Source organism: Xenia sp. Carnegie-2017, unplaced genomic scaffold, assembly GCF_021976095.1.
Source record: "Xenia sp. Carnegie-2017 unplaced genomic scaffold, XeniaSp_v1 HiC_scaffold_12, whole genome shotgun sequence".
Lineage (NCBI taxonomy): Eukaryota > Metazoa > Cnidaria > Anthozoa > Malacalcyonacea > Xeniidae > Xenia > Xenia sp. Carnegie-2017.
Window position 1 is genome coordinate 567,723 of NW_025813425.1, and position 23,715 is coordinate 591,437.

Below are 23,715 nucleotides of genomic sequence, written 5' to 3' on the forward strand. Positions count from 1 at the left end.
CATTGGTTTGTTTGCGACAGTTGGAATAACATTTCAAAAGTGCATTGTGAATCCTCAAGATCGTTATTACATTTACAAATTGCTTGCGTTGCATTCATTTTTATCATTTTCCCAATAATCTTCATGACTTTAACTTACTCCATAATTGCTCAAGCATTGATCAAACAAAGAAAAGCACTTAGAGCTTTTTCCAATGCAAAGCAGTCTCATCTACAATCCTCCACCAGCTCAAGTCTTCACAGATACAGATGGAATGTTAAAACTTTGTTTAACTGTACGATGACAGTTTTTTGTTTTGCAGTCTTTTGTATTTATTTGTATACAGTTATTTTGTATTAGATATGTACTAAAGAAAGTATCATAGTCAAAGTAAATGTTGGTTCTTTTCTTGGTATTCTGGGGTCACACGTTGTCAATCCAATAATCTATGGAATATTTGACAGACAAGTGTTGTTCTTTTGAACAAATGGTGCACAAAAAGACAAATTTTAATCAATTTAGAAAACTACATGTCTGCTCTTTAATTACTTACGCATGTTTCTTTATCGGGTGTTAAAGGATACATTTATCTTAAATATAATGATTTGTTTAAAGTAATGTTCGATATTTTAGAGTGTGAATAGAATTTAATTTTTGTTGTTGTGTGATTGTAACTGAAACCTCCCTTTAATCAAAGAAATTGCATTAAGTATATATAGAAATTCATTATTAGTTTGCCAACCAAAATTAAAATGTCTATTGTAGATTAAATTTTAGATTCTTGAAGTGTATATAAAAAAGAAAGAACTTTGTAGTTTTAAGTAAAGAGTTATAGCTGTGTTTGCTTAATGAAATTGTAGCCACAAAATTCAATTATTGCAAAAAAAAGCATTTTTCTGTGGGCAGCAGCTTTATTGTACCCAACAATCTTTACCTTTCCCAAAATATATTCAGTGTGTCTTCGCCAATCTTCCATATCTTTAATGATTAATGAACAATTTTGTCCAATAAAGTTCTTATTAATAGACCAAACTAATTGCTGCTTCTTGTCCAATAAAATACCACAAATTAAATTAGTTTTGAATGTATTTCGTTTTAAGAACGTCCTCATTAAACACAGCTTGTGCATGATGGGACGCTGTATTTAATCAGTGCATCTTCACTCAAAACTTAGAAACTTTTTGTTTATATATTATTTGAGAAGTTACCTGTTTTGAACACCATCAATGGTTGCCAATATTCAAATCAGTGAACTCAAAATTTAGTAAAATTATTGTCACCGGGAGAGCATCTCATCAATTATACTCTCTCCAAAAATGCTATTACAAATCAAACGCATGCCTTCAGAGATATTAGTGATTAAATGTTCCCTTAATCCTCGTGAGGTTTAGTAAAACTCTTTCGGTTCCCGCATATCACAATGATCTTTGCTAATATATAACCAATGAACATGCAACTGAATAGCAACTATAAATTAAAACATTTGTCAAAAAAAGATGGTATTGTAACGCTGTCGAAGGAAGTGCATAAGCTAGTTATAGCTTTACATAAAAAGTCTTAGTTTGTCAAAGTTAGATGTAAATGAAGTGCAATTACATTTTCATCTTTCTGTCTATCTATAATTTTCACTTGAATTTTTAAAAGAACGTGTGCAGTAATAATTGTTTATTGTTCCACACGTAAAAAAACTAGAAAATAATAAAAAAGACAACTTTTATGCAGCTAACACTGAATTATGATAGTTTAGCTAGTTGCAGATTATACCTATCGTGCAAAGTATATTTTGTTAAAACAAGCGTAAGAAGTCTTCTTGAGTCTGTATATTGAACTACATAAAACACCTCTTTAAAAACATTATGTAATTCAAACACATAAAACCACTAAAACAAGAACATGCAAGTGATTGAAAGGTTAGTGTTTTGTTATTTGACCTATCTCAAATTTGTCTTTTTGTATAGCACTTCCAAAAATACAACATCTTTCTGTCAAGTATTTCATGGATTAGGGGATTGACTTTGTACGAGCAAAGAATTTTAAGAAAAGGAGCAATGTATATAATCTTTACGTTTTTCACTGGCGTAAAATAAAAATGCACAAAATCTGTCATACAATATATATGACCTACTAAAAAACAGAAAACAGTTATTGCACAAACGAAAATTTTTTTAAACTCTGTGTACATCTTCGAAGATTGGAACTGGTGAAGAATTGTAAATGAGTGAGACTGTGTTGTGTTGAAGTAAGCTCTCAGGGATTTCCTTTTTTTTTGAACAATGCTCGAGCAATTCTGGAGTAGCTAAGTGAAAGAAAACATTATAATGAAAATGTAAAAACAAGTAAAATAAGCAAAGGATTCATAAATGTAATAATGACGTCGAAGATCCACAATTCGCTCATGAAATATCATTAAAATTGTCGTAACAAACCAAAGATGTACGCTAAACCACAAACAATTTTTACCTTTCGTCGACTAAAGAAAAGTTTCAATGTATTGACGAACGCACGATGACGTAGAAACGAAGTGATAAGCATCATATGAGACTCCACTTGTTGTAAACAAAAAATAAATGGGATTTATATCAACGCAGTTAAAGAAAAGTGTGACGCTTTTGAACTGCTAAAGAAATATACATAGCAATGGCAGCACGTCACATATCGCAAGACGCAAGAAAAGAAAGTCATAGTTCTTTTTTTAAAGAATCTTTTTTTTAATATTGACGCTATCACAAGTGTATTTCCAACAATACCAATTACTTATATTGCTATATGTCACACAGGGACAACTTTCATAATAATACACTTAATATTTTTGAGCTACTTAATGTATGGAAGAGCACGATTTTCTTTATTTCATGTTTCAAATGAATTTCCAATGATGTGAAATACACATCTTGTCACAATGGAAAATATAAAAGCATCCATAACGATATCATTGATATAACTCATTTATACAAATTGTGACTATTAAATGTAGGTTGGAAAAGATAAATCTGAAATTTTGAAAAGTTGTACTGTATTGTTGTTTAACCAAATATTAAAGAACTTCACTGCCGTTCAGTAATTCCTTTTCCAGCGAATAAACAAAAATCCAATATAGCGGAGCATTACGGCTGTGCTAATAAGCAGATCTTTAAGAATAGAACTCGTAAAAATTATTGGCCATTTTCTATGACAAAAACCCATATTACATTCTGTTGAAATGAATTATTTCACCAAATTGAGAAAAGTACCACTAATTGTCAATAACTCCCATTTATTAAATGTTTGCTCATAGGAAAGGTCGTAGCTACAAACAAATACGCTACGGGAATTTTTTTACATTTTTGTGGATTTTTACAGGCTAGTAGAGTTCTGATAAGGATGTTGGTGTTGATGTTGTCTGACAATTTTACAGCCTTAACGGTTGTCATCTTCAGAATTAAGAAAGAATTTAATGCAATAAACATTTTTGTCGTCTGGAAAAATAATTAAGTCAAATAATTAAGAAAAATAATTAAGTCGACTTGGAGTTCATTATAAAACGCATCAGGGTAAACGTGCGTGAAATCTTTTGCTCAATACTTTCATAGGGTGTATTTTATCCCCAATTCTGCCTTTAATCTTCAGTTCCGCGTTTCATAACCAATTCTGCGTTTTATTCTAAACCAGTAGCAACCTAAGTGGCTACTGGTTTAGAATAAAACGCAGAATTGTTACGTAACTCAGATACATCAATTTTATCGTCATGGAAACTTATACATTTTCAATTGTCGCGATATGTTCATTTGGCGTTATTGGAAATAGTCTTGTGATCGCTTCTTTATTAAGACAAAAGATTTTGTTAAAGAAGAACTTCTACTTTCTTTTCTTGCATCTCGCGATATGTGACTTGCTGGTACTGCTAAAAATATTTCCAATATACATCATAAGAGTCACTACATCGTTCAACTGCGTGCGTATGGATCGCACAATTGTTTGGTTTCAAATAAGTGGAGTTTCTATGATGTTGATCATTTCATTTTTACGTTATCGTGCGATAGTTCATCCATTGAAACCTTCTTTCAGTCGACGAAAGATAAAAATCGTTTGTGACTTAGCGTACATCATTGGCTTTCTTATGGCAGTTGAAGTAGCAACTCAACCGTGAATTTTACGTCCTGAAGTTCGTTATTACATTTATACGTTGCTTGCTTTTTACGCCTGTTTCTACATAATCCCAGTAATGTTCATGACTGTGGTTTACTCCATAATTGCTCGAGCATTGATCAAACAAAAAAAAGCACTAACAGCATTCTCCAATGTCACACAGTCTCATCTACAATCCAACTCAAGTCTTCAAAGACACACTCAGAATCGTAAAACATTTTTCGTTTGCATCAGCACGGTTTTCGGCTTTGCATTGGGTCATATTTATTTCACAACGGCTCGATTGGACATGTTTTATTCTGCAGAAACTAACTTGTTAAGTCTATTAGTTGCTTATTGTTTTAGAGTTCTCGGCTCGCACGCCGTCAATCCATTAATCTATGGAGTATTAGACAAGAAAGTGTTGTGTTTTTGGAAGCGCTGCACAGGAAGACAAATTTAAGCTAATTCAGATCGAAAACGTTTGCTTTTGAATCCCTGGCACGTGTTTGCTGTTCTATAGATAGTTTTGGTGTTGTAACCATATGATATTTCCCCCATCCATCTTAATCAAGAAGGTCAAGTTAAACCGCTTTTCTCAACTGACATTGGGTAGACATTACACAAAATTGATATCAATAAAGTGAAATTTCATGTACGGCTTTTGTTCTTCAGGCTTATTTAGGTACAATTAGGATCAACTATAATGCTTAGATTTGTGATCACCACCAGAACAGATTTCTATACAGTTTTTCTATTTTCATTAAAAACTTGGCCTCGTGCTGTAATCAAAAGACAAACAGCTGTTTTTTTGAACCCTCAAGATGTATTTGACACCAGTGCTCATATATGTAAATATTTAAAATAAGCCCTTATTCATTAAGTATATTATCTCTAAGTTTGTAATCTTTGAGTGTAGTTTACTTAAGCACATAAAAATAGATTATATTGTTGTAAAAGTTCATAATATAGCTGATGACGATGAAAACATTTACAATGACTAATACACCTAATGAAAGCTTATTATAAGCATTTACTATAAACGATTTTACTTTACAATTTCGGCCGTACAAGCATTGAATTTCTCATATGTAGAATACTCCACAAACAACTGTGGATCTTATAAAGATTAAAATTAGTTAAAAAAAAGAGAAAAATCTCGAAATTACCATACTTGGTATGTTGTTTTGGAAATGATAACATGTTTTTTGCTTTAATTGTTGCAGAAAATTTCTAGTACCTTTGCTATCAGCAAACATGTAATCAACGGGAATTGATGATAACTTTCTCAATTTCAGAAATTGTCTCAATTTAGTGAAATAATTTATTTCAAAAGACTCTAATATGGTTTTGTGTCAAATAAATTGACCAACTTAGATAATTTTTATGTTTTATCAAAGACAACGTGCTATTCACACAACTCTAATGCTGCGCTAGCTATATTGTTTTTTTTTTATTTACTGAAAAAGAAATTATTGAACAGGTTAAGTATTTTTACAACATGTTTCTGATTGCTCTCTTTCAACTCACATATACATATTAGGAATGTTTAGTTGGTCAGGCATATATCAATCCTATGGTTTTGGAAGCTTATTGCTTTCCCATGCATTGTCGCAATGTATGTGTATTTGGTGTTGGTGGAAATACCTTCCTTCAATCGAAGAAAGATAAAATATTTTGTGGTTTAGCGTACATCAATGGTTTTGCAAAGACGTTTCGAACGAAAATTTTAGTGTTTATTGTAGATCTTTGAGGTCCATATCTTCTTTAAAATTTATTTCTTTATTTTTTGTCGATTCTCTGCTTTGCAGTGAGTCATAGCAGCATGGCAGCTTGCAGCAGCAAGCTTATGCACTGATGTTAATAGCGCTTCTTCATTTAGTATTGTTATTTTTGAATACATTCCTTTGGTCATCTGCGCAGTGTCAACTAATAGCTTGCCCTTTTGTCCCAGAAGTGTTACAAGTTGCATTGTTTTCATTTGAGAACAGAAAAGAAATATGGAGAAGTACAAATATGGTGTAGTGTACGATTTAAAACTTAAAGCTTTTCATAAATAAAACAAGTTCTCCCGGCAATGTGTTATTCCAACATTAGTGATAAAATTCTATTCTCCCTTTTCAAATTTGTCATTTCCATAGCGTACTGTACTTCATTGTACTTTGAACCAATCATAAACTTTGATAAAAAATTCAAACTTTATACCCGGACATTATAAAGGATGACCAGAGTTACATTGACGGAAAAATTTTACTATTAAAATTTCTTTTATTTACCATGGCCTAATGTGCAGGATGTAAAAAAATGAGACTTTTTGAAACTGAAGTATCGTGACGATTTCAATGTTTATGTCTTTGCTACGTCAACAAGTGCATAAATATCCCTGGAAACTTGCATTAATTTACTTTATAATAATCCGGTATTGAAATGTCAAAAAGCGATTAGCTTGTTATTGATTACCAATGGTGGCGAAATGGCTTCTAAACCCGAAAAAATACAAGAACATTTTGCCAGTGCGAAAATAAAGTTGAACTCCAACAAAAAAATATAGCATAAATAACAATTGTGCAAACGTGAAACTCAACAGCAGAATCTTTACGATGATATATACACATGAAATTGTTTGTCGAGATAAAGATGTTCATACGTAAGTAATATATTCTCATTAGTGATTCTTAATTTATCAGAGCTTGGTTATCATGTAATTGTACTTTGTAAAACTTTACATCAGTGGAAGAAAATACCATTACATGTGGGTGATATTAGATGGATTATTGACCGCCAGCAACTCATCCGTAGATCACCTTTAGGTTAAAACTACTCTCAGATAATTATTCATACAAGGGCCATCTACTTCTTTTAAGCCTCTACTGCTCATAAGTTAAAACTTTCTGTACAAACAAGAGACTCTATCTACACTAATAAAAGAATGCCTTGGAATGGCTTGCCGTTCATTATCCCTAAGCATTTCAAAATTTATTTGGAGAAATTTTGTATGGCTAATGAACTTTCATTGAAACAAATGAAAGATTGAATTCATTTCTGGAATAGAAAAAGTATCTCCTTCAATATATATTTCCTTTAGTAAATTGTTTGTAGTTAATTGTGGATAGGAATATTTGTTACCAGCAACTGATCTGCGTCAATCGGTAAACGCAAAGGTAGACATGAATGTAAACATAAAAGTAGACATAAAGGTAGACACTAAAGTAGCCTTAAAGGTAGACATAAAGGAAGACATATAGGTTGAATTAATCACAAAAAATTTGAGTATTTCGATTAAAGATTATTCATAGCTTCTAAAACGTACTCAAAACCTACCTAATGCTATATATTTTACATAACAAATGATGGAATTGATTAAAACGTGATCAGTTTAATAAAAAACAAGAGAACATGCGCGGTAAAATATATTGCTGTTTATAATTTGATTTGAAATTTGTCGTTTTAAAGACTCAAAGTTTATCGTCCAATGTGGCATCTTGTCATAAAATATGTAAAATTTGAATACTTTTTAATGTGTTTTGTTTTTGGGAACGTGCTTGTTCGCACTCGAAGCTGTGCCGCGACGCTATATTAGTTTTTAATTTTATGTACTGTACTAGTATCTTAAAATTGAATTCAACAATACAGCAATAAGTTTCATTGAGGTTTGGTTTGATAATTACGCAGTATAATCTTTCGATAGTTTTAATTACTCAGTTTTAACACACAAATAGATGTAAAGCTGAAAATGAAAATAGAACAATGCAACGGCTTAGTTGAGTATTTTACTTAATGAGCAATTGAACAGCCAAGTTCTTTAGGTTATTTGCAAAGTGAAATGTAGAAAAATAGAGAGCTTTACAAAACGTTAACTCAACCATATCAATCGTATATCATTATGGAAATTTATCTTGTGTTGGAAGTTGCAATATGTGTATTTGGAATAATTGGAAATATTCTTCTGATCGCTGCAATAGTAAAAGAAAAGATTTTGTTAAAAAAGAACTACTACTTTATTGTCTTACATCTTGCGATATGTGACGTGCTGGTATTACCGTGTATACTCTTCAAACTATTCAAAGACGTCACAATTCTGTTATATTGTGCAAATTTAAATCACATTTACTTTCTTGTTGACAACAAGTGAAATTTCTGCAATGTACATCGTTTCAGTCCTACGTTATCGCAAAATAGTTCATCCAATGAAACTTTCCTTCAGTCAACGAAAGGTAAAAATCATTTGTGGTTTTGCGTACCTAATTTGTTTGGTTGTAACTGTTGCATATTACGGTGGCCGGTCCGGTTCACCAGAAAAATAATTTAAAAAACATAACAAAGAATGAGAAAACATCACTCAAAATCATACTACACATTTTAATATACTACACATTTCAAAATACTCATTTCATTAGTCACTACACATTTCAAAATACTCACTACACATTTCAAAATATTCACTACACATTTTGAAATACTACACATTTCAAAATACTACACATTTTACTCACTACACATTTCAAAATACTCACTACACATTTCAAAATACTCACTACACATTTCAAAATAGTCACTACACATTTCAAAATATTCACTACACATTTCAAAATACTCACTACACATTTTGAAATACTCACTACACACTTCAAAATACTCACTACACATTTCGAAATACTCACTACACATTTCAAAATACTCACTACACATTTCAAAATAGTCACTACATATTCGTCCCAGTCTTACCCTGGTCTGGCCTGCCCTCGGTCGTCCTTAGTTTCCATATACGAAATTGACGTGACGGCAGAAAGCTGATATAAATATACGCTTCCGACATTCAGTACGCGTAAGGATATTTCGATGCTATTGTGGCGATACGTGTACATGAACTATTATTAATATTTCTTCCAGGTATTTCTTGGTCTTGGTTAGACAACACAACATGAGTGGTCAGTCTACAGAATGCATGTAATTGTATTTCTATTGGTTATATTCGACAGTCATTAGTTTAACTAATGCACTTATTGACGTGACTGGTATTGAAGTTTTAAATTTATTGTTTTTAGTTGAAATTACCGAACTTTCATTTTCTTTGTCGTTTCTTGTGCAACCAATTATAGCGCTATGTGCAAATCTCTTATTTGGGTTTCTTGTTGTTTTTGTAACGCATCACACAAGTACGTACGCCACCTAGTGAATGCAAATTCATATACTCAAGTTTTTGCTATTAAAGTACGGGCATGTGTCGAAAATCACTGCAAATACAGTTGCTTGCGATATGTAGATCGTCTACTAATGCTATTGCACAACCAACTCCAGCAAACCCTGGAAGAATTTCTAATTAGAGTTCAGGCAATATTTTCATGCTTTTGTCCCAATGTCCCAATTTGTTTGTTAATATGTCCTAATAGATATTGATAATCATAATATATTCTTGTGAGCCAACATGGCGGAATCAAAACTCAGGAATTGTTGGTTTCAATTTCAATCAATCAAAGGGGCAATAAATAACAATAACGTTTGCCCACGGATATATTCTTTTGTATTTGACCTCCAACATGGCGGCAGAACAGACTGGCGAATAACTTAAATTAGTTAGTATAATTAATTAATTTTTTTTCCGAATAGGCCTTTTGCTGCTAGAGGTCACGTGCTTAGGTAACGCCATACTGGAGAGCACGCTTTCCATTAAACAATGGCGAGTACAAGGCAATTTAATATGTAAAGTAAATTTTCTTTGTTTTGTGGCGATTTCGGCTAGACAACACTAACATGGCGTCGAATCAAGGTATGTGACAAGCAAAATTTTTCATCAATTCTTTTCTTGACTTTTAACTGAAAAGGAGTAAATTTTCACTCATTCTCGAAGATTCCGCAAGTGTTCAAAATAAACTTCAGTGCTCAGCGACTTTAAAGCCAAAAAAAAGATCAAGTTACCACTGTTGTGTGCCTCTATGTAATGGAGATTCCAGATATCACCAAGACCTGAAGTTCCATCGCATTCCAAGTGCCAATGACGGCAAAGAAACCCGTAAACTTTGGCTGGTCAAAATACGAAGAGACGAAGGGCCTGATTTCAAGGTAGCTTTGTATTATTATAAAAAAAGCTCTTGCATATTTCTTCAGTGAATCTTAGATAGTGCATCATTTGTAAATAAATACGCACTAATGCTATGTTTTGTTTTAACTTTATAAGATATCAAGCAGCACAAGGGTTTGCTCGAGACACTTTTTAGAGGACGATTACCTACCTCCTGATAATGCAGGACGGTGTTTATTAAAAAAAGGGTCTGTTCCCAGCCAATTTGACTGGTCTTCAATGACTCCAAAAGAAGAAAACTAATTCGCACTTGTACTGGGTATGCGGAATTGTCAATAATAAGTTTATATTATCGCCTTCACCTGTACCTTGTTTCTTAATGATTAAAATGTTATTTGCTTTAGAGACACAAACTGAAGAAACTGCAATTGAAGAAACTGGCAGTGAAGTGTGCACAGTCGATCCTTTGCTAAAAATGCAAGAAGAGTTGGAAGGATTAAGATTGGAGGTAATTCTGAAACCCAAGAATTAAAAAAAAGTAAGGAAGAAACAGCTTCTGTTATGGAAGAAATGAATGCATTCAAGGCCCAAGCACACAAAGAAATTGAAAACACCAAGAAGGCTGCCGCCGAGGAGTTAGCACTATCCAAATTTGGTTTAGAAAGATTTTCAACTAACAATGACTTAGTCAGATTCTACACAGGATTTGTTTCTTATGAACACATTAAGGCTTTTTATGAAATCATAAAACCAACTGCTGAGAGAATGACCTATTGTTATCCCCTACAGGAGATAGAGAAAGTCGTCCAAAAGCACGAACCATGCTAGTTATAGACGAGTTGTTTATGTTCCTGGTTCGTATTAGATTGGGCTTATTTGAGCAAGACCTTGCTCACAGATTTAAAATACATATATCCACTGTTAGCCGAAAAATAGTTACATGGAGCAATTACTTATATTTCATGTTGGGATGTCAAGTAATCTGGCCTTCTAGGGAAAATGTCAATAATTACATGCCCCAGTGTTTTCGTAGGCTTTACCCAAGTACTAGAGTTATAATAGATTGCACAGAAATTTTCGTACAAACTCCCAGCTCCTTATTATTACAGTCACAATTATACTCAAGCTATAAAAGCAACACTACCCTTAAAGGTTTGGTTGGGATCTCTCCTCATGGGGCAGTCTCTTTTGTATCTGGGTTATATACTGGAGCAATCTCAGATAAAGAAATAACTAGGTGTTGTGGCATCTTAGATTTAATTGAGGAGGAGATTCAATAATGGCAGACAAAGGTTTTGATATAGAATATCTGTTATTAGAAAGAAAGCAATACTTAATATTCCCCCCTTCTTAGAGAGTAATGTTCAGTTTACTCAAAATGATGTTCAAAAAACCAAAGAAATTGCAAGTGTCCGCATACATGTGGAAAGGGCTATCCGAAGGATAAAAGAGTATCATATTTTTGATTCTGATATACCACTTAATTCATTGGGGTCAATTAATCAAATATACACAGTTGCATGTTTGCTTACCAATTTCCAAGGCCCACTAATTTCTGATCCTAGTAAGAATTAACAATTGTAAATATTGGATTACAGTTGTCTTGTCAAAAAGAATTAAATGTAGCTAAAAAACATGTAACAGACTATGACTATGAGAATAAAAGAGATTTTCACAAAATTGTAGAAAATTATCACAAGTTTACGACAATCACTTTAAAAAATATTGAAAATAAAAACCATCAACCTTATTTTTTGCCTCTTGAAAAAAGTCTTTGTTAAATTTAATCCTATTGCAAACAAAATGTGTGTCACTTATGTAGCTAAAAAAGTCACACCACTCAAGACCTGTCAAAGCTAACTGACACTGTACTTGGTAAAAGTAAATATCAGTGTTCTTCAAAATAAAGTCATTTGTAGCCACATTTTTTGAAAGATATCTAACATTAGCAAAGTCATTTTCACCTTCCTTGACAACTTTGATTTCCAACAATCCAAAGGGTTGCAACAACTCTCAGCTGCTTGTAGGTCATATACCAATCGGTCTGGACTGCAGCCCAACCAAGGACATCTGGGATGAATAATTAATCCAGAAGGAAATAGATTCACAGACCCATTCTTAGCAACATTAGCATAGGCCATTGCAGCTGTAGATTCTAAATCAATGCCTCTTTTCATAGCTGCAGTTATGACATGACGAGATGGATTGAGCTGTTTTACAAGATTTTCAAAATCCCTCGACCGTCTTGCAACAATCCCAAACTTACTTGCTGTGATTCTTTTACTTCTTAACATATGCCACAAACTGTTTGCACTTTGAGTGATTTTTTCTCTTGGATATCAAATGACTCTTCTTGAGTAATCATTATAGCATCTAAAGAAGCTTGTTGTTGCTTTGTGAGACAACTGGAACAATTATTCTTAAATCTCACTTCCGCTGAAGCCAATGGTAGTGTTGGAAAGTTGGTACAACTGAAATCATTGATAACATAGTCTTGAGAGAGCTTTTGCTGGTAAGAAAGAACACATCCTTTAGGAACTTCTCCAAATTTACTTTGCATAAGTGGGATACTTGCAAGGTTCTTTTCACTTGGAAGTATACTTGCTATTAATGGTTTGCTTTCAAAATCATCAAAATTTTCTTTTGTCATTGGTAAATAAACATTTGAAGGTGAATATAGTGTGCTTTTAATAAATTTGGTGAAATTAGCCCCTGCTCTTGGTTTTTTGACAAGCACATCTTGAATCTTCTTCTGTTCTATCTTTTTTCCTCTGGGTACACTCCATCTTTGAGGCATACTAGTGCATGTCAATGAATCGGGCAATGAGCGAAGACCTAGCTGTTTGCAATGGGCTAGAAAGAACAGCAATCCAACGACATGATGGCAGTATCCCCCAACACCAGCTACACATGAACACCTTGCAGAAATTGAACTGTTAACAATGTTGATCTTGGTTTCAAGTACATGTGGAGGCTCATTTTTCTTCATTGATCGATAGCATCGAGCATTTATGACAGCTAAATCATCCTTGGTTGTAACTGACAAAAGAATGTTAAAATATTTATGAGATCAAATTAATCACACTCTGAAAGTAAGCTTAGTAATTAAAGAAAACGCGAACAATGATTGGAAATTTACCTTTCATTTCATGTAAATATACAGGTTCAGCAAAAAACTTGTAGGCCTTTGCGGTACTCTGACATCCTGACAACTCTTTTGCATACTTCTCGACAAATGCAAAAGTCAAGTTAGGAAGAGAACTTATGTCTTTACTTTCGGTACACGAATCATCTGGAGAAGCATGCATAAAAACATGAAAATACATTAGATTAATCATTAATACCTTCCCGAAAGCCAAATCTCCTACTTGTGACTCATTTTTTGATTAAAAAAAGTCAAGAAAAAGAATTGATGAAAAATTTTGCTTGTCACATACCTTGATTCGACGCCATGTTAGTGTTGTCTAGGCGAAATCGCCACAAAAACAAAGAAAATTTACTCTACATATTAAATTGCCTTGTACTCGCCATTGTTTAATGGAAAGCGTGCTCTCCAGTATGGCGTTACCTAAGCACGTGACCTCTAGCTGCAAAAGGCCTATTGGTGACTCAGTTTCGAGGGTCTGATTACATGAGCAAGGTAGCCGGGATTCAGCGAAGCGTTAAATCATTTTGACAAATGGAAAAATGGCGGCAGTAAGGACGAGGTTCAAACTGCTTTGACCCTTTTTGTATATTTATTATTCTGTGCTATAACCTTCAAAAACTGTTCTAATTATGCTATTGCGTACATGAAGTATAACTACATGCAAGCTTCGTCAAACATGAAGATATTGCTTGGAGAATTAATGGCCGTTTTATGGTAGACTTACGCTTGGTTTCGATAGAGTCATCTACACCAAACTGTCAAAAAATTGTGTTACAAGACCTGACGTGTTCTCTAATGTTTACATTAGCGCCATCGCCGTCTCATCTTAGAAAAGCAACGTACTGTAGAGCTTGGTATATAAAAGCATTGTAAATGTACATTTTCACTTCCTGCAAACACGCAAGGCTACACAATGTAAATCAATCATAGAATCTCAAATGCTATGCTCAGTTAGTCGTCATATTTTTACACAGATATTATGATCCTTCAGTCATTCATCGTTTACATCCATTTAATGATTATTGCAAGCATTTATTATCTTTCCTACACTAAGGCAAGTTACAATTTAGTTGGAAAACCACATGAAAAATGTTTCTTATTGAAGGCTTCGATCTCTATCACTAGTAGCTGTATCTGCGACTGGAATAACGACGGCGACGACTGTAATAACGACGGCGGAGACCGTAATATCTTTGGCCACGACTGGAATAACGATGGCGGCGAACATAATAGAGAGCTTAAGCAACAACGTTTTATCCGACAACGGCGTCGTGAGAAATCGCGGAAGACTGGGACGAGCATGACGTTCCCGCGTATATTTAAAACAGTTAAGCAAAGTTCGTAATAGAAAGGGGCGGTAGAAAGTGAACTCTTTTCATGTCTTCGTTTAAAACAATACGAAACTTTGTCTTGTGCTTTTTGAAGAAGGTTACATTACAGAATATGAATTGATCATATTGTACAAGGCATATAAATCAAGGAACCCAGAGCTTCCATTCAAAAATTATGAGCCATTTTGTTTAGATAATCTAAGTGAGGATGAATGTAAAGTAGAATTCCGAGCCAACAAACACGGTTTGATTTTCCTCCAACAGAATCTTAGAATCCCTGAAATAGTCAAGTGTCCACAAAGGACAACATGTTCAGGACTGGAAGGGCTGTGCATTCTTTTAAATCATCTTGCTTACCCTTGTCGATTTTCAGACATGATTGGCAGATTTGGGCGACCAGTTCCTGAGTTGTGTATGATTGCAAATATCATCATTGACTTTATTTATAATTATCATAAGCAAAAAATTACAGAATGGAACCATGATCTTTTAAGCCCAGAATATCTACAGGTTTATGCCAATGCCATCCATGAAAAAGGAGCACCTTATGAAAATTGCTTTGGCTTTATTGATGGAATGGTCAGACCAATTTCACGGCCAACAAAACATCAGCAAATTGTTTACAATGGGCATAAAAGAGTTCACTCTTAGAAGTTCCAGGGTGTGGCATTGCCAAATGGTTTGATTGCACATATTTTTGGTCCAGTTGGTATGCTTATATTATTTAAATGAAAATATTATTGTAAACACTATATTGTACAAGCAAAAACAGTCTATAACTCAGGCAAATACTTTCTATATTACAGAAGGAAAAAAACATGATGCTGGTATGCTGGCTGACTCAAACTTCCTTCAAGACCTGGAACAAAATGCTTTTTCTGTGGATGGGAGACCATTATGCATATATGGGGATCCAGCTTATCCACAGAGGATTCATCTACAAGCTCCTTTTGGCATGGGGTAATCACAGACAGAATGAAAGAATTCAACAAGCAAATGAGTTCAGTTAGAGTGTCTGTGGAATGGTTATTTGGAGATGTGATCAACTCATTCCGGTTCATGGACTTCAAAAAAACCCTTAAAATAGGTCTAAGTAGTGTTGGGAAGCATATATTGTCTGTGCATTGTTAAGAAATTCACTCACTTGCATGTATGGAAATATAACATCCAAGTTTTTTCAGTTAGATCCTCCAACCTTGGAGAATTACTTTATAAGTAATTAATGAATGCCAAAATGACTCATTAAACACACAAACAATAAGCAAGTATGTAACTTGTTATGTAAATACTGACAATTGTAAGTGAGAAAGTTATTATAATTCAAATAACAAAACATTAAAAGTTCATAGTTACACAGATTGCTAAAACACAACAGTTAAGAATTCTTTCCTTGTAAGTGACAACACAATCTTACTTGGTTGTGAACCTCTAAATAATGTCAAGAAATGCTGTTGACAATTGCTGTTGTTGCTGAAGAAGTAAAGCTTGGCTCTCCATCATTTTAGATTTTGTTGTTGCATCATTTTTAAGACTTCTGTTTGTTGTGTAGCTGCTTGGATACTCAATTGATTTTGTATTTCTTGCTCATTTCGCTTTACTTCTAGTTCTGCACGACGGATTTCAATTTCCTTGCTTGATCTTTCTCTCAAATATTCGACTAATTCACAACTTCCGCGGCGTACTTTCTTAAGCTTAACATCTGAGTTTTGCCATCAGATCTTCTCTTTGTTTCGATTCGTCAAATCAATAGCTTGCATGCTTTTGAACTGATGCTACCTCAAGGAAGCTGTCCTCTTTTTGGCACAACTCTTCAATCAAACTTTCTTTCTCCGACAGTTCGTCGACATCAATGCCACTTGCCCTTTCTTCTTCGCGCATCTTCTGCTTGAACTTAGCTTTTAAAAGACTCCACCGGTCTCGAACACTTCTCTTGTCTTTTAAAGTAAAGACTGGCGCTTCCGTTTTATTTAAGTTTTCGAATTGAATCCCATACTAATCCCCGATTGGGGCTTCCCTTTGTATTGAAACAGATCACTAACCATCATTTCTCTCATCAACAATAAATCGTGCTCATCTGTCCACTCCATTTTCTTTGAATTGTCAGCCATATTAATTTTAGAGAGGTTTTAGAGGCAACCTTGAAACAAGTATTTTCACGTCGGCGCGTAGGCCCGACGGCGTAAACAAAATACATACAACGCTGAACGGAAATAAAAACAACTTCCTCTTGCCGTTGCCGTCCAGTAAAACGTAGTTGCTTAAGCTCTCTAATATCCTTGGCGACGACCGTAATAACGACGGCGGCGACCGAAATAAACACGGCGGCGACCGGAATAACGCCTGCGACGGTAACGATAAGGTGAGCGTTTTTCTAGATCTGGATTAGCTTCCTCGTTAACCCTACATAACGCAATGTTTAATGCCCGTCAATTTTGCGTCTTTACTAAGTAGTGCAACGTACTACAAAGAGTTTTTAATGATTGTTGATGTGGATGAAATAGGTAGTAAGACGAATGTATTCTATCTAAGTTTTACTTTTATCGAGCAGAACTCTTCAAATGTCACGGGACTTTCGAAATCAGTTCATTCATATCTTTTCTTATTCGTAAGCTAGGCCCTGTTTACATGAGACCGGAACGACGTTAAACCAGGATGAAAATCGAATTTTTTGAATGTCAACACGGAACCGGCACGAAGTAAAAAAAAATGCTCATCAGTAACACTTCTTTAGCTGAATATTTTTACATTTTCTTGCTTATTTGCTTTTGTACTTTAAGTGCATGCCTTGTGTCATTTTCAAACCGGTGTGAATGCTAATTTGAGTTTATATTCATGCTGGATTTCAATTTGTACAGCTCTGAACCCAATCGGATTTGTTGTTTAGGCTCAACAAGCGATACGATATTAGACCGCTCTGAGTTATATTTCTCCCCTTTTCATTGAAAAATAGCACTTATTTCAATATATCAATACTATGACCGACACGAGCCTTTATTACATCGAAAAGTTTCCAGGACTTAAGAAAGAGGACATTTAAAAATTTGCCGTGACTTAATGTGCAATGATGTCACTTGTTTTGTATTTTGGAGATTACAAAAAGTTCATTTCTGAAGAAAGCTATTAGATAAGAATAAACTGTTTTCGAAAGTTTACTTTTATGAAGAGTTCTCTTCCACAAAACTATAATACAAATAGCAAAATTTTCCTATTGCATTTTAAGTTTTATAACCACGAGATATGTACAAGTGATATTATTGGTCTGATTTTCTGCTTAACTGAATCCATCAATGTCATCGTTCTGCCTAAACTGGTTGTGGCCAATAGCTACTAAGCAATTTACGTTAAATACAGAAATCATGTGGTTTGCGCGTGTGATTCAAATATTAGCCGCCGGTGTTGTTTGTAATACTTACAGTCATAATTATCAACCTTAACATATTATATACGTCAAACTTTGGACAGTGAATACAATTAAATTTTTGATTTGCACATCATCTTGTCGGATTTATCATTAATCAAAATTTTGCCAGGCATGCGGTCAATCTTTTCGGATTTATCATTCAAAAATTCTCTTTGTATCAGACCTTTGTCATGGCTAACGTGAAAAGCATCAATACTTGCTCAGCGGCGTAACACCAGTAGAGCATCCAGCGTTCGTCCATATAAGTTATAGATGCTCAATTTTAACATTAAATTAGTTCCTTTCTGAAAAACAATGTTGGTTTTAAACTTCTAAAGGATATAATTTTACCAAATAACTTGTCTCTAAAGCTCTTGGAAATGTCAACATATTCCAAAATGTGCAGTAGTTTTTTTTTGACATAATAGTTACGCTGTAGTACTGTTAACTTTTAATATGTGAAGCATCCGTTTGCGTTTAGTGTTCGAACGTAAATTACTTGTAACAGGCACAATTGACCTATGCACGTGTTCAAAAACGTTATTTTACGCAAACAATACGAGAAACTTGTATACTTAATACAATGTACTGTGCTTCTATTTGGTCCAATTTAGTATTTATTTACATTGTTTTGCATTATTTGCATTGTTGTTTGGTACATTCTTGGCGCATTACTCGGCCGGTGAATTAAATGAAAGGGAAAAACGAAATAAATTTTATGTTGTATATTAATTACAAATAAGATCCAACTGCACATACATAACATCAAAATGACAAAAAATATTAACACATGATACGTGTTTAAATATGTAATAGCAGAAATGTATTGAAATACTAACTATCACTAACTATAATCGATTTGCATTCAAGCTTATCTTTATTTATAATAGGGAGATTATTTTTGGGAAAAATATATTATTGGATTTGGAGGAAATCAAATAAAACAACGCCGAACGTTGGTCAAAAAATAAATATATAGTGTCAATGCTAGCTTAGGTTTGTTGATCGATTTGTTGAAAACATCGGCTTCTGATAAAAGTCAAAAAATTATTTTAGAAAGACAAGCTGCTGACGATATTTTTTATTTTAAAGAATATTTTTCACTGGAAACGGCACTAATTTTGTCGTTTAAACTGTGAGAAATCTTAAAAGTAGCTAAAGTTTCTCACTTTCTATAAATGGAGTACACAAGTACAGTCAAGTAATATTCAACCTAAGTGAGGGAGCTTTGCAACTACGGAAAGGCTCAAGAGACTTCCGATTGAGCAGTGTGCACGAAGAGAAGGTTTTCCCATCATATTGGTAAGTTATTTACTGTGCGTTTCTTAATAAATAGCCAGAGCTTAAGAGGTGAGCTTAATAAGTTTAACTTCGACAATTGTAGCTTATCCCTGGTAGTTTCGTGTGTAGATATTTTTCGTAAGTTTACATTTTCTATCAAGTAAATAAGGTTATTCTTTTCGCAAGACAATTTTAAGATTCTGTTATGGTGTTTAATTTGAAGAGTTTGCCTTCAAAAATTTACAAACCAAAGCTTTTTGATAGTAAGTCTTATGGCAACATAAGAAGACACTCCACTACCAATTCAAAACATGGTAGACAAAGCTTACTCACTCATCTTCCAACAGGTCATCTTCATCAACAGTTTCTTGTAGTTCCTTTTCCATGCTTTTTCTGGGGACGTTTCTTCGTCAGATTCTAAACGAAACAACCCTTGCTTTCAAGAAACGTTTTATGACGGATAAAGCATGGAATAACTAAGCTTCAAGTCTTCTAAATGAATATGTAGGAAAAACGTTTTAATACCGTTTAAAGTTTCTTCATTGAGCTTTTCTTCGTCAGGAATTGTGGCTGCATAAGCAACGGTACAAAGCAAACCAAGAGCAAAAACAAAATAAGTAATCTTCATAGTGAATTGTCTGACCTGTCTTCTTTCCTTCTCTACAGTTTGCTGATGAATGAAGATCAAATCAAGACTTGGCCTTCTTATTGAGCACTACACGATGAACGAATATGTTATAAATTTAAATATTTTTAAGGATTGTTACCTAACTCGCCGCCCGAAGCTATTTTGTATGTGCGAATTCAATTAGTATTATATTCGGTTTTGTTTCTTTAGATGTGATATGTCGTACCTAACTTCATGAAAATGAACCTTAATTAACCATTTGGGAAGGGTAAAGTGGGCCTTGGTGACATCATTCCAACTTTTTGCGTAACTCAAATTCAAAAAAACCCATGGAGTTTTCTAAACATTTCAATCGACAATATGATGTAAGTTATCAAAAATATTGAAAAGGCACACATTGGTATTCACCACAAACATGGCGCGCCGGGTTGTGAGATATTAAGCTCTTCAACCAACTCTCCTTTCGACAAAATATTCAATTTCTTGAAGAAGAAAAAGATCTTAAACGATCGACTTGTGGTAATAACGATAAACGGCATGATTTCATCAATGATTTGAAACTGTGTTGGACTGGAGACTTTCAATTGTTAAAACTCTTTCTTTAAATGCATATATTCACTTAAATGGTACATGGAAATCTCCTAGAGACGACAGAAAATCTTACAGTAATGGCAATATGAAAATAATGTGGCGGAGAACAGAAAAAAGCTTCGCTTTTTGGGAAAAAAATAGCAGAATTAAGCAGCAGTTTTGCGATGTTTTAATGGTTAAGGTAGCATCTGATAATACTATATTTCATATGGAAGAAGGAAGAAATCTTAGTAAAAGAGATCTTATTAGTACACCAGCCCAAAAAAACACTCATGACGAAAGTGTTTCACTTTCCTTTGATAAAACTCACAATCAATGCTCATGTGGTCAATTAAAAACTGACATCAAACTCGATAGAGAAATATTAGCTACAAGCTAGGACCGACGCTGCAATGGAATCCAGCGTTCGTCAAAATAAATTATAGCTGCCAATTTTAAATTCAAATTACCTTTAGAAAAACGCTATTTGTTTTGACTTTCTAAAGAATATAATACTATAACGTCATTAGCTATAGTTGTAGGAGGAGATCACTGCGCATGAATTAACCAGTTCTGCTGTACATGTGAATCAGTGAACATGCGTTGGTTATCGTTTCTCGTGGATTTTTTCGATTAAAAAATTTCCCTTTATCTTGGAATTTCAAGCTAAGTTTCTTTTGTCTAGTTGTATTTACGCTTTGATTTTTTAGTAAAATGATGTCTGACTGCGAGGTCACACTTGACGCCCGACTTGAGTTTCCAACTAAAAGCTCTTCTTTAATTAGTGTGTTCTCTACAATAGAAAATACCATGTCAGAAACATTAAATTATTTAGCGTTTTATAAACTACGCGCGAAAACAAAAATATTTCTACTGATGATGTGTAAGATAACTCAAATTTTCCATCTTCAGCAAGATTTGCGCACTGTAATTTTACAAGATTCTATTTTACGTGTGACAAGTTCACTATCAGTTACTGGGGATGACTTATTAAAATTTAGAGAGACGAAGCCTTTGCCACATTTTTGCGCCATTACGACTAGGCTCTTTGATGTCTTTACTTTATTGGGGCATGTAAACTTAGAACTTTCATACAAACGTCGAGATTCAATTCGTCCGCTTCTTAGTAGCGGATGAAATCCAATGTGTAACCGCTCAAACAAACCTGTGGAATTTCTGTTTGCTAATGACCGTAATAAAACCATGACTAAAGCAAAATTGCAAGGCAAGTTGCTAACCTCCAAGTTCAAATCACGCCTACGTTTCGTGCCATACCAACCCACGAAGCGAACTAATGTTTTCTCCAGAAGGGGAAGGGGTCACTTCTCTTTCCAGCAACAAAAATTTCAACTACCATTCCGTCTCAAATCAGAAAACATACTCGTCAATAGATTTACAGGTAAATAACTTTCTTCGCTATTTTACAACGAAAATAGAGGCTATTGACTTGTTTTCAAGTTTATGTTTTGTCATTCACGTAGAAAAATCTTCCTTTATCTTACAACAATTTGAATTTGAGTTAGACTCGACAACTATGAAAATGCATTCAAATTCGGAAAGAATTTCCAAAATCACTTCTCGAATTAGTGCTCTTTTAAACTCATACGTGAGTTTGCTCAAATAATTGGCTTGCTAGTTTCTTGTTTTCCTGGTGGCGAGTGCCATTATAGATCAATTCAAAATGACAAAATACTTGCGCTGAAACAATCTCGAGGGAATTTTGATGTGTGCATGGCTTTATCACCTCAATCAGTTGACGAATTAAATGAGCTACGTTCATCACTACTTTGTGCAAATAATTTCGTTCATACTCCAGCAATAGATATTGGCTCACTCAGATGCATCACTTTCTGGTTGGGGTGGTGTATTGTGGAACCAAAGAAGTGGTGGATTCTGGACTAATGAGGAAAAGTCGAAGCATATGAACTATCTAAAACTTCTAGCTGCCTATTTTGGTTTATAAATTTTTTATTGTTTTCATGCTAACAAAGTTGTAAAAGCTATGATTGATAAAGGCACACACACCTGTAACACTTGGTTATTATGTGAACAAAATAATATGTGGTTAACGGCTGCGTTTATACCATAGAGGCAGAATGTGATCGCCGATAAAGAATCGCATAATAAAAATATTGACCCTGAATTGAGGCTTAATCTGACGTATATGTCCCCAGCTCTTACGCATTTTGCCTTCCTTCATGACATTGATCTGTTTGCATCTCGCTTAAATCGTCAATTTGGTCGCTACAATTCTTATAGAACAGATCCTTACTCACATGCTATTCTTCCGCAAGATAATAGAAGAAAGGACAGGGAATTTAAATTTTTCTGGACTGGCCAACTCGGTGTTGGTACACATTGTTGGTACAAATATTAAAGAAACCACTTCGACGTCTACCACCGAAAACCGACTTACTGATTCTTTCCTTTCAACCCAATCTTAAACACTCATAACAAAAGAAACTGAACATTCTTAACTGTCTTGTACCCAGGGTAAACTACAAGTTAAAGGTTTTCTTCGGAGACAGTAAACATTATTCTAAACTCATGGCGTGATGGCACCAGCATAAGCTAAGAAAAATGGAGAGTTAATCTTGTGTTTGTGCTCATGCTTATGTTGAAAGTAAGGACAAATGTATCTTATGCACGAATACTCGACAAAGGTCAAGCAGTTGATAACATTAATGGAAAACACACATTATAGTTCACCCAACAAATATATTTCTCTCACATCACAATGAAGAGTATAGTAATATTTAAAACTGATTCAGTTTTTGAAAAGCATTGTATTTTAAAATTCTTTAATCACCATGAAAACACTGTAATTTTCCTTTTTTTCTTCATGCCAACACGCTTGCCCCAAAATATAAATCAAACATAGATCCTCACTTGCTAAAGAAAACCCTGAAATTTGCTATGAAAAATTTTGTATTGTAACGCATTTTTGCATAATAAATCAGGTATTCAATGGGGTTTACCTATCAGGACAAATGGGCCTATTATCAACTGTCCACATTTAAACCATGGAAAAATCTAGTGATAACTGATGAAATAATTCCTGACTTGCGTTATTTTAAACAATCAAATATCCTGAAAAAAATTTAATTAACAGCAATTCATAGCTTGCAATCAAAAGAAAATTTGCCGAAACTTTTGCTCCTACAGTAAAATTTTTTCACAAACTTATTACACATTTCTTTGGAAAATTCGTTTCTTGCACTCTTATTTTCGTAAATGGACACAAAAATGTTTGCA

The 23,715-nt window shown here is 34.0% G+C and overlaps 3 protein-coding genes across 3 annotated transcripts; 2 read left to right on the forward strand and 1 right to left on the reverse strand.

Annotated features, from left to right (window-relative positions):
- The first annotated feature begins 9,811 nt into the window (after nt 1–9,811).
- On the forward strand, nt 9,812–10,503 carry LOC124446360. The gene is made up of 3 exons (XM_046997213.1): nt 9,812–9,850; nt 9,932–10,143; nt 10,259–10,503. The coding sequence occupies exons 1-3, from the start codon at nt 9,835–9,837 to the stop codon at nt 10,403–10,405; spliced, it is 375 nt and encodes a 124-aa protein (XP_046853169.1). The 5' UTR covers nt 9,812–9,834; the 3' UTR covers nt 10,406–10,503.
- LOC124446225 lies at nt 10,491–11,382 on the forward strand. Its single transcript, XM_046997052.1, is given in 3 exon segments — nt 10,491–10,617; nt 10,620–10,882; nt 10,885–11,382. Coding segments are annotated over 3 exon segments (888 nt in total).
- A 305-nt stretch (nt 11,383–11,687) lies between these two features.
- On the reverse strand, nt 11,688–13,564 carry LOC124446649. The gene is given in 5 exon segments (XM_046997501.1): nt 11,688–12,111; nt 12,114–12,428; nt 12,431–13,141; nt 13,242–13,394; nt 13,540–13,564. Coding segments are annotated over 5 exon segments (1,494 nt in total). The 5' UTR covers nt 13,556–13,564; the 3' UTR covers nt 11,688–11,812.
- Between the last annotated feature and the right edge of the window lie 10,151 nt (nt 13,565–23,715).

Coding starts and splice junctions, on each gene's coding strand:
- LOC124446360 (XM_046997213.1), top strand. Junction 10,144..10,258: donor ACGAAGGGCCTGATTTCAAG/GTAGCTTTGTAT, acceptor TAACTTTATAAG/ATATCAAGCAGCACAAGGGT.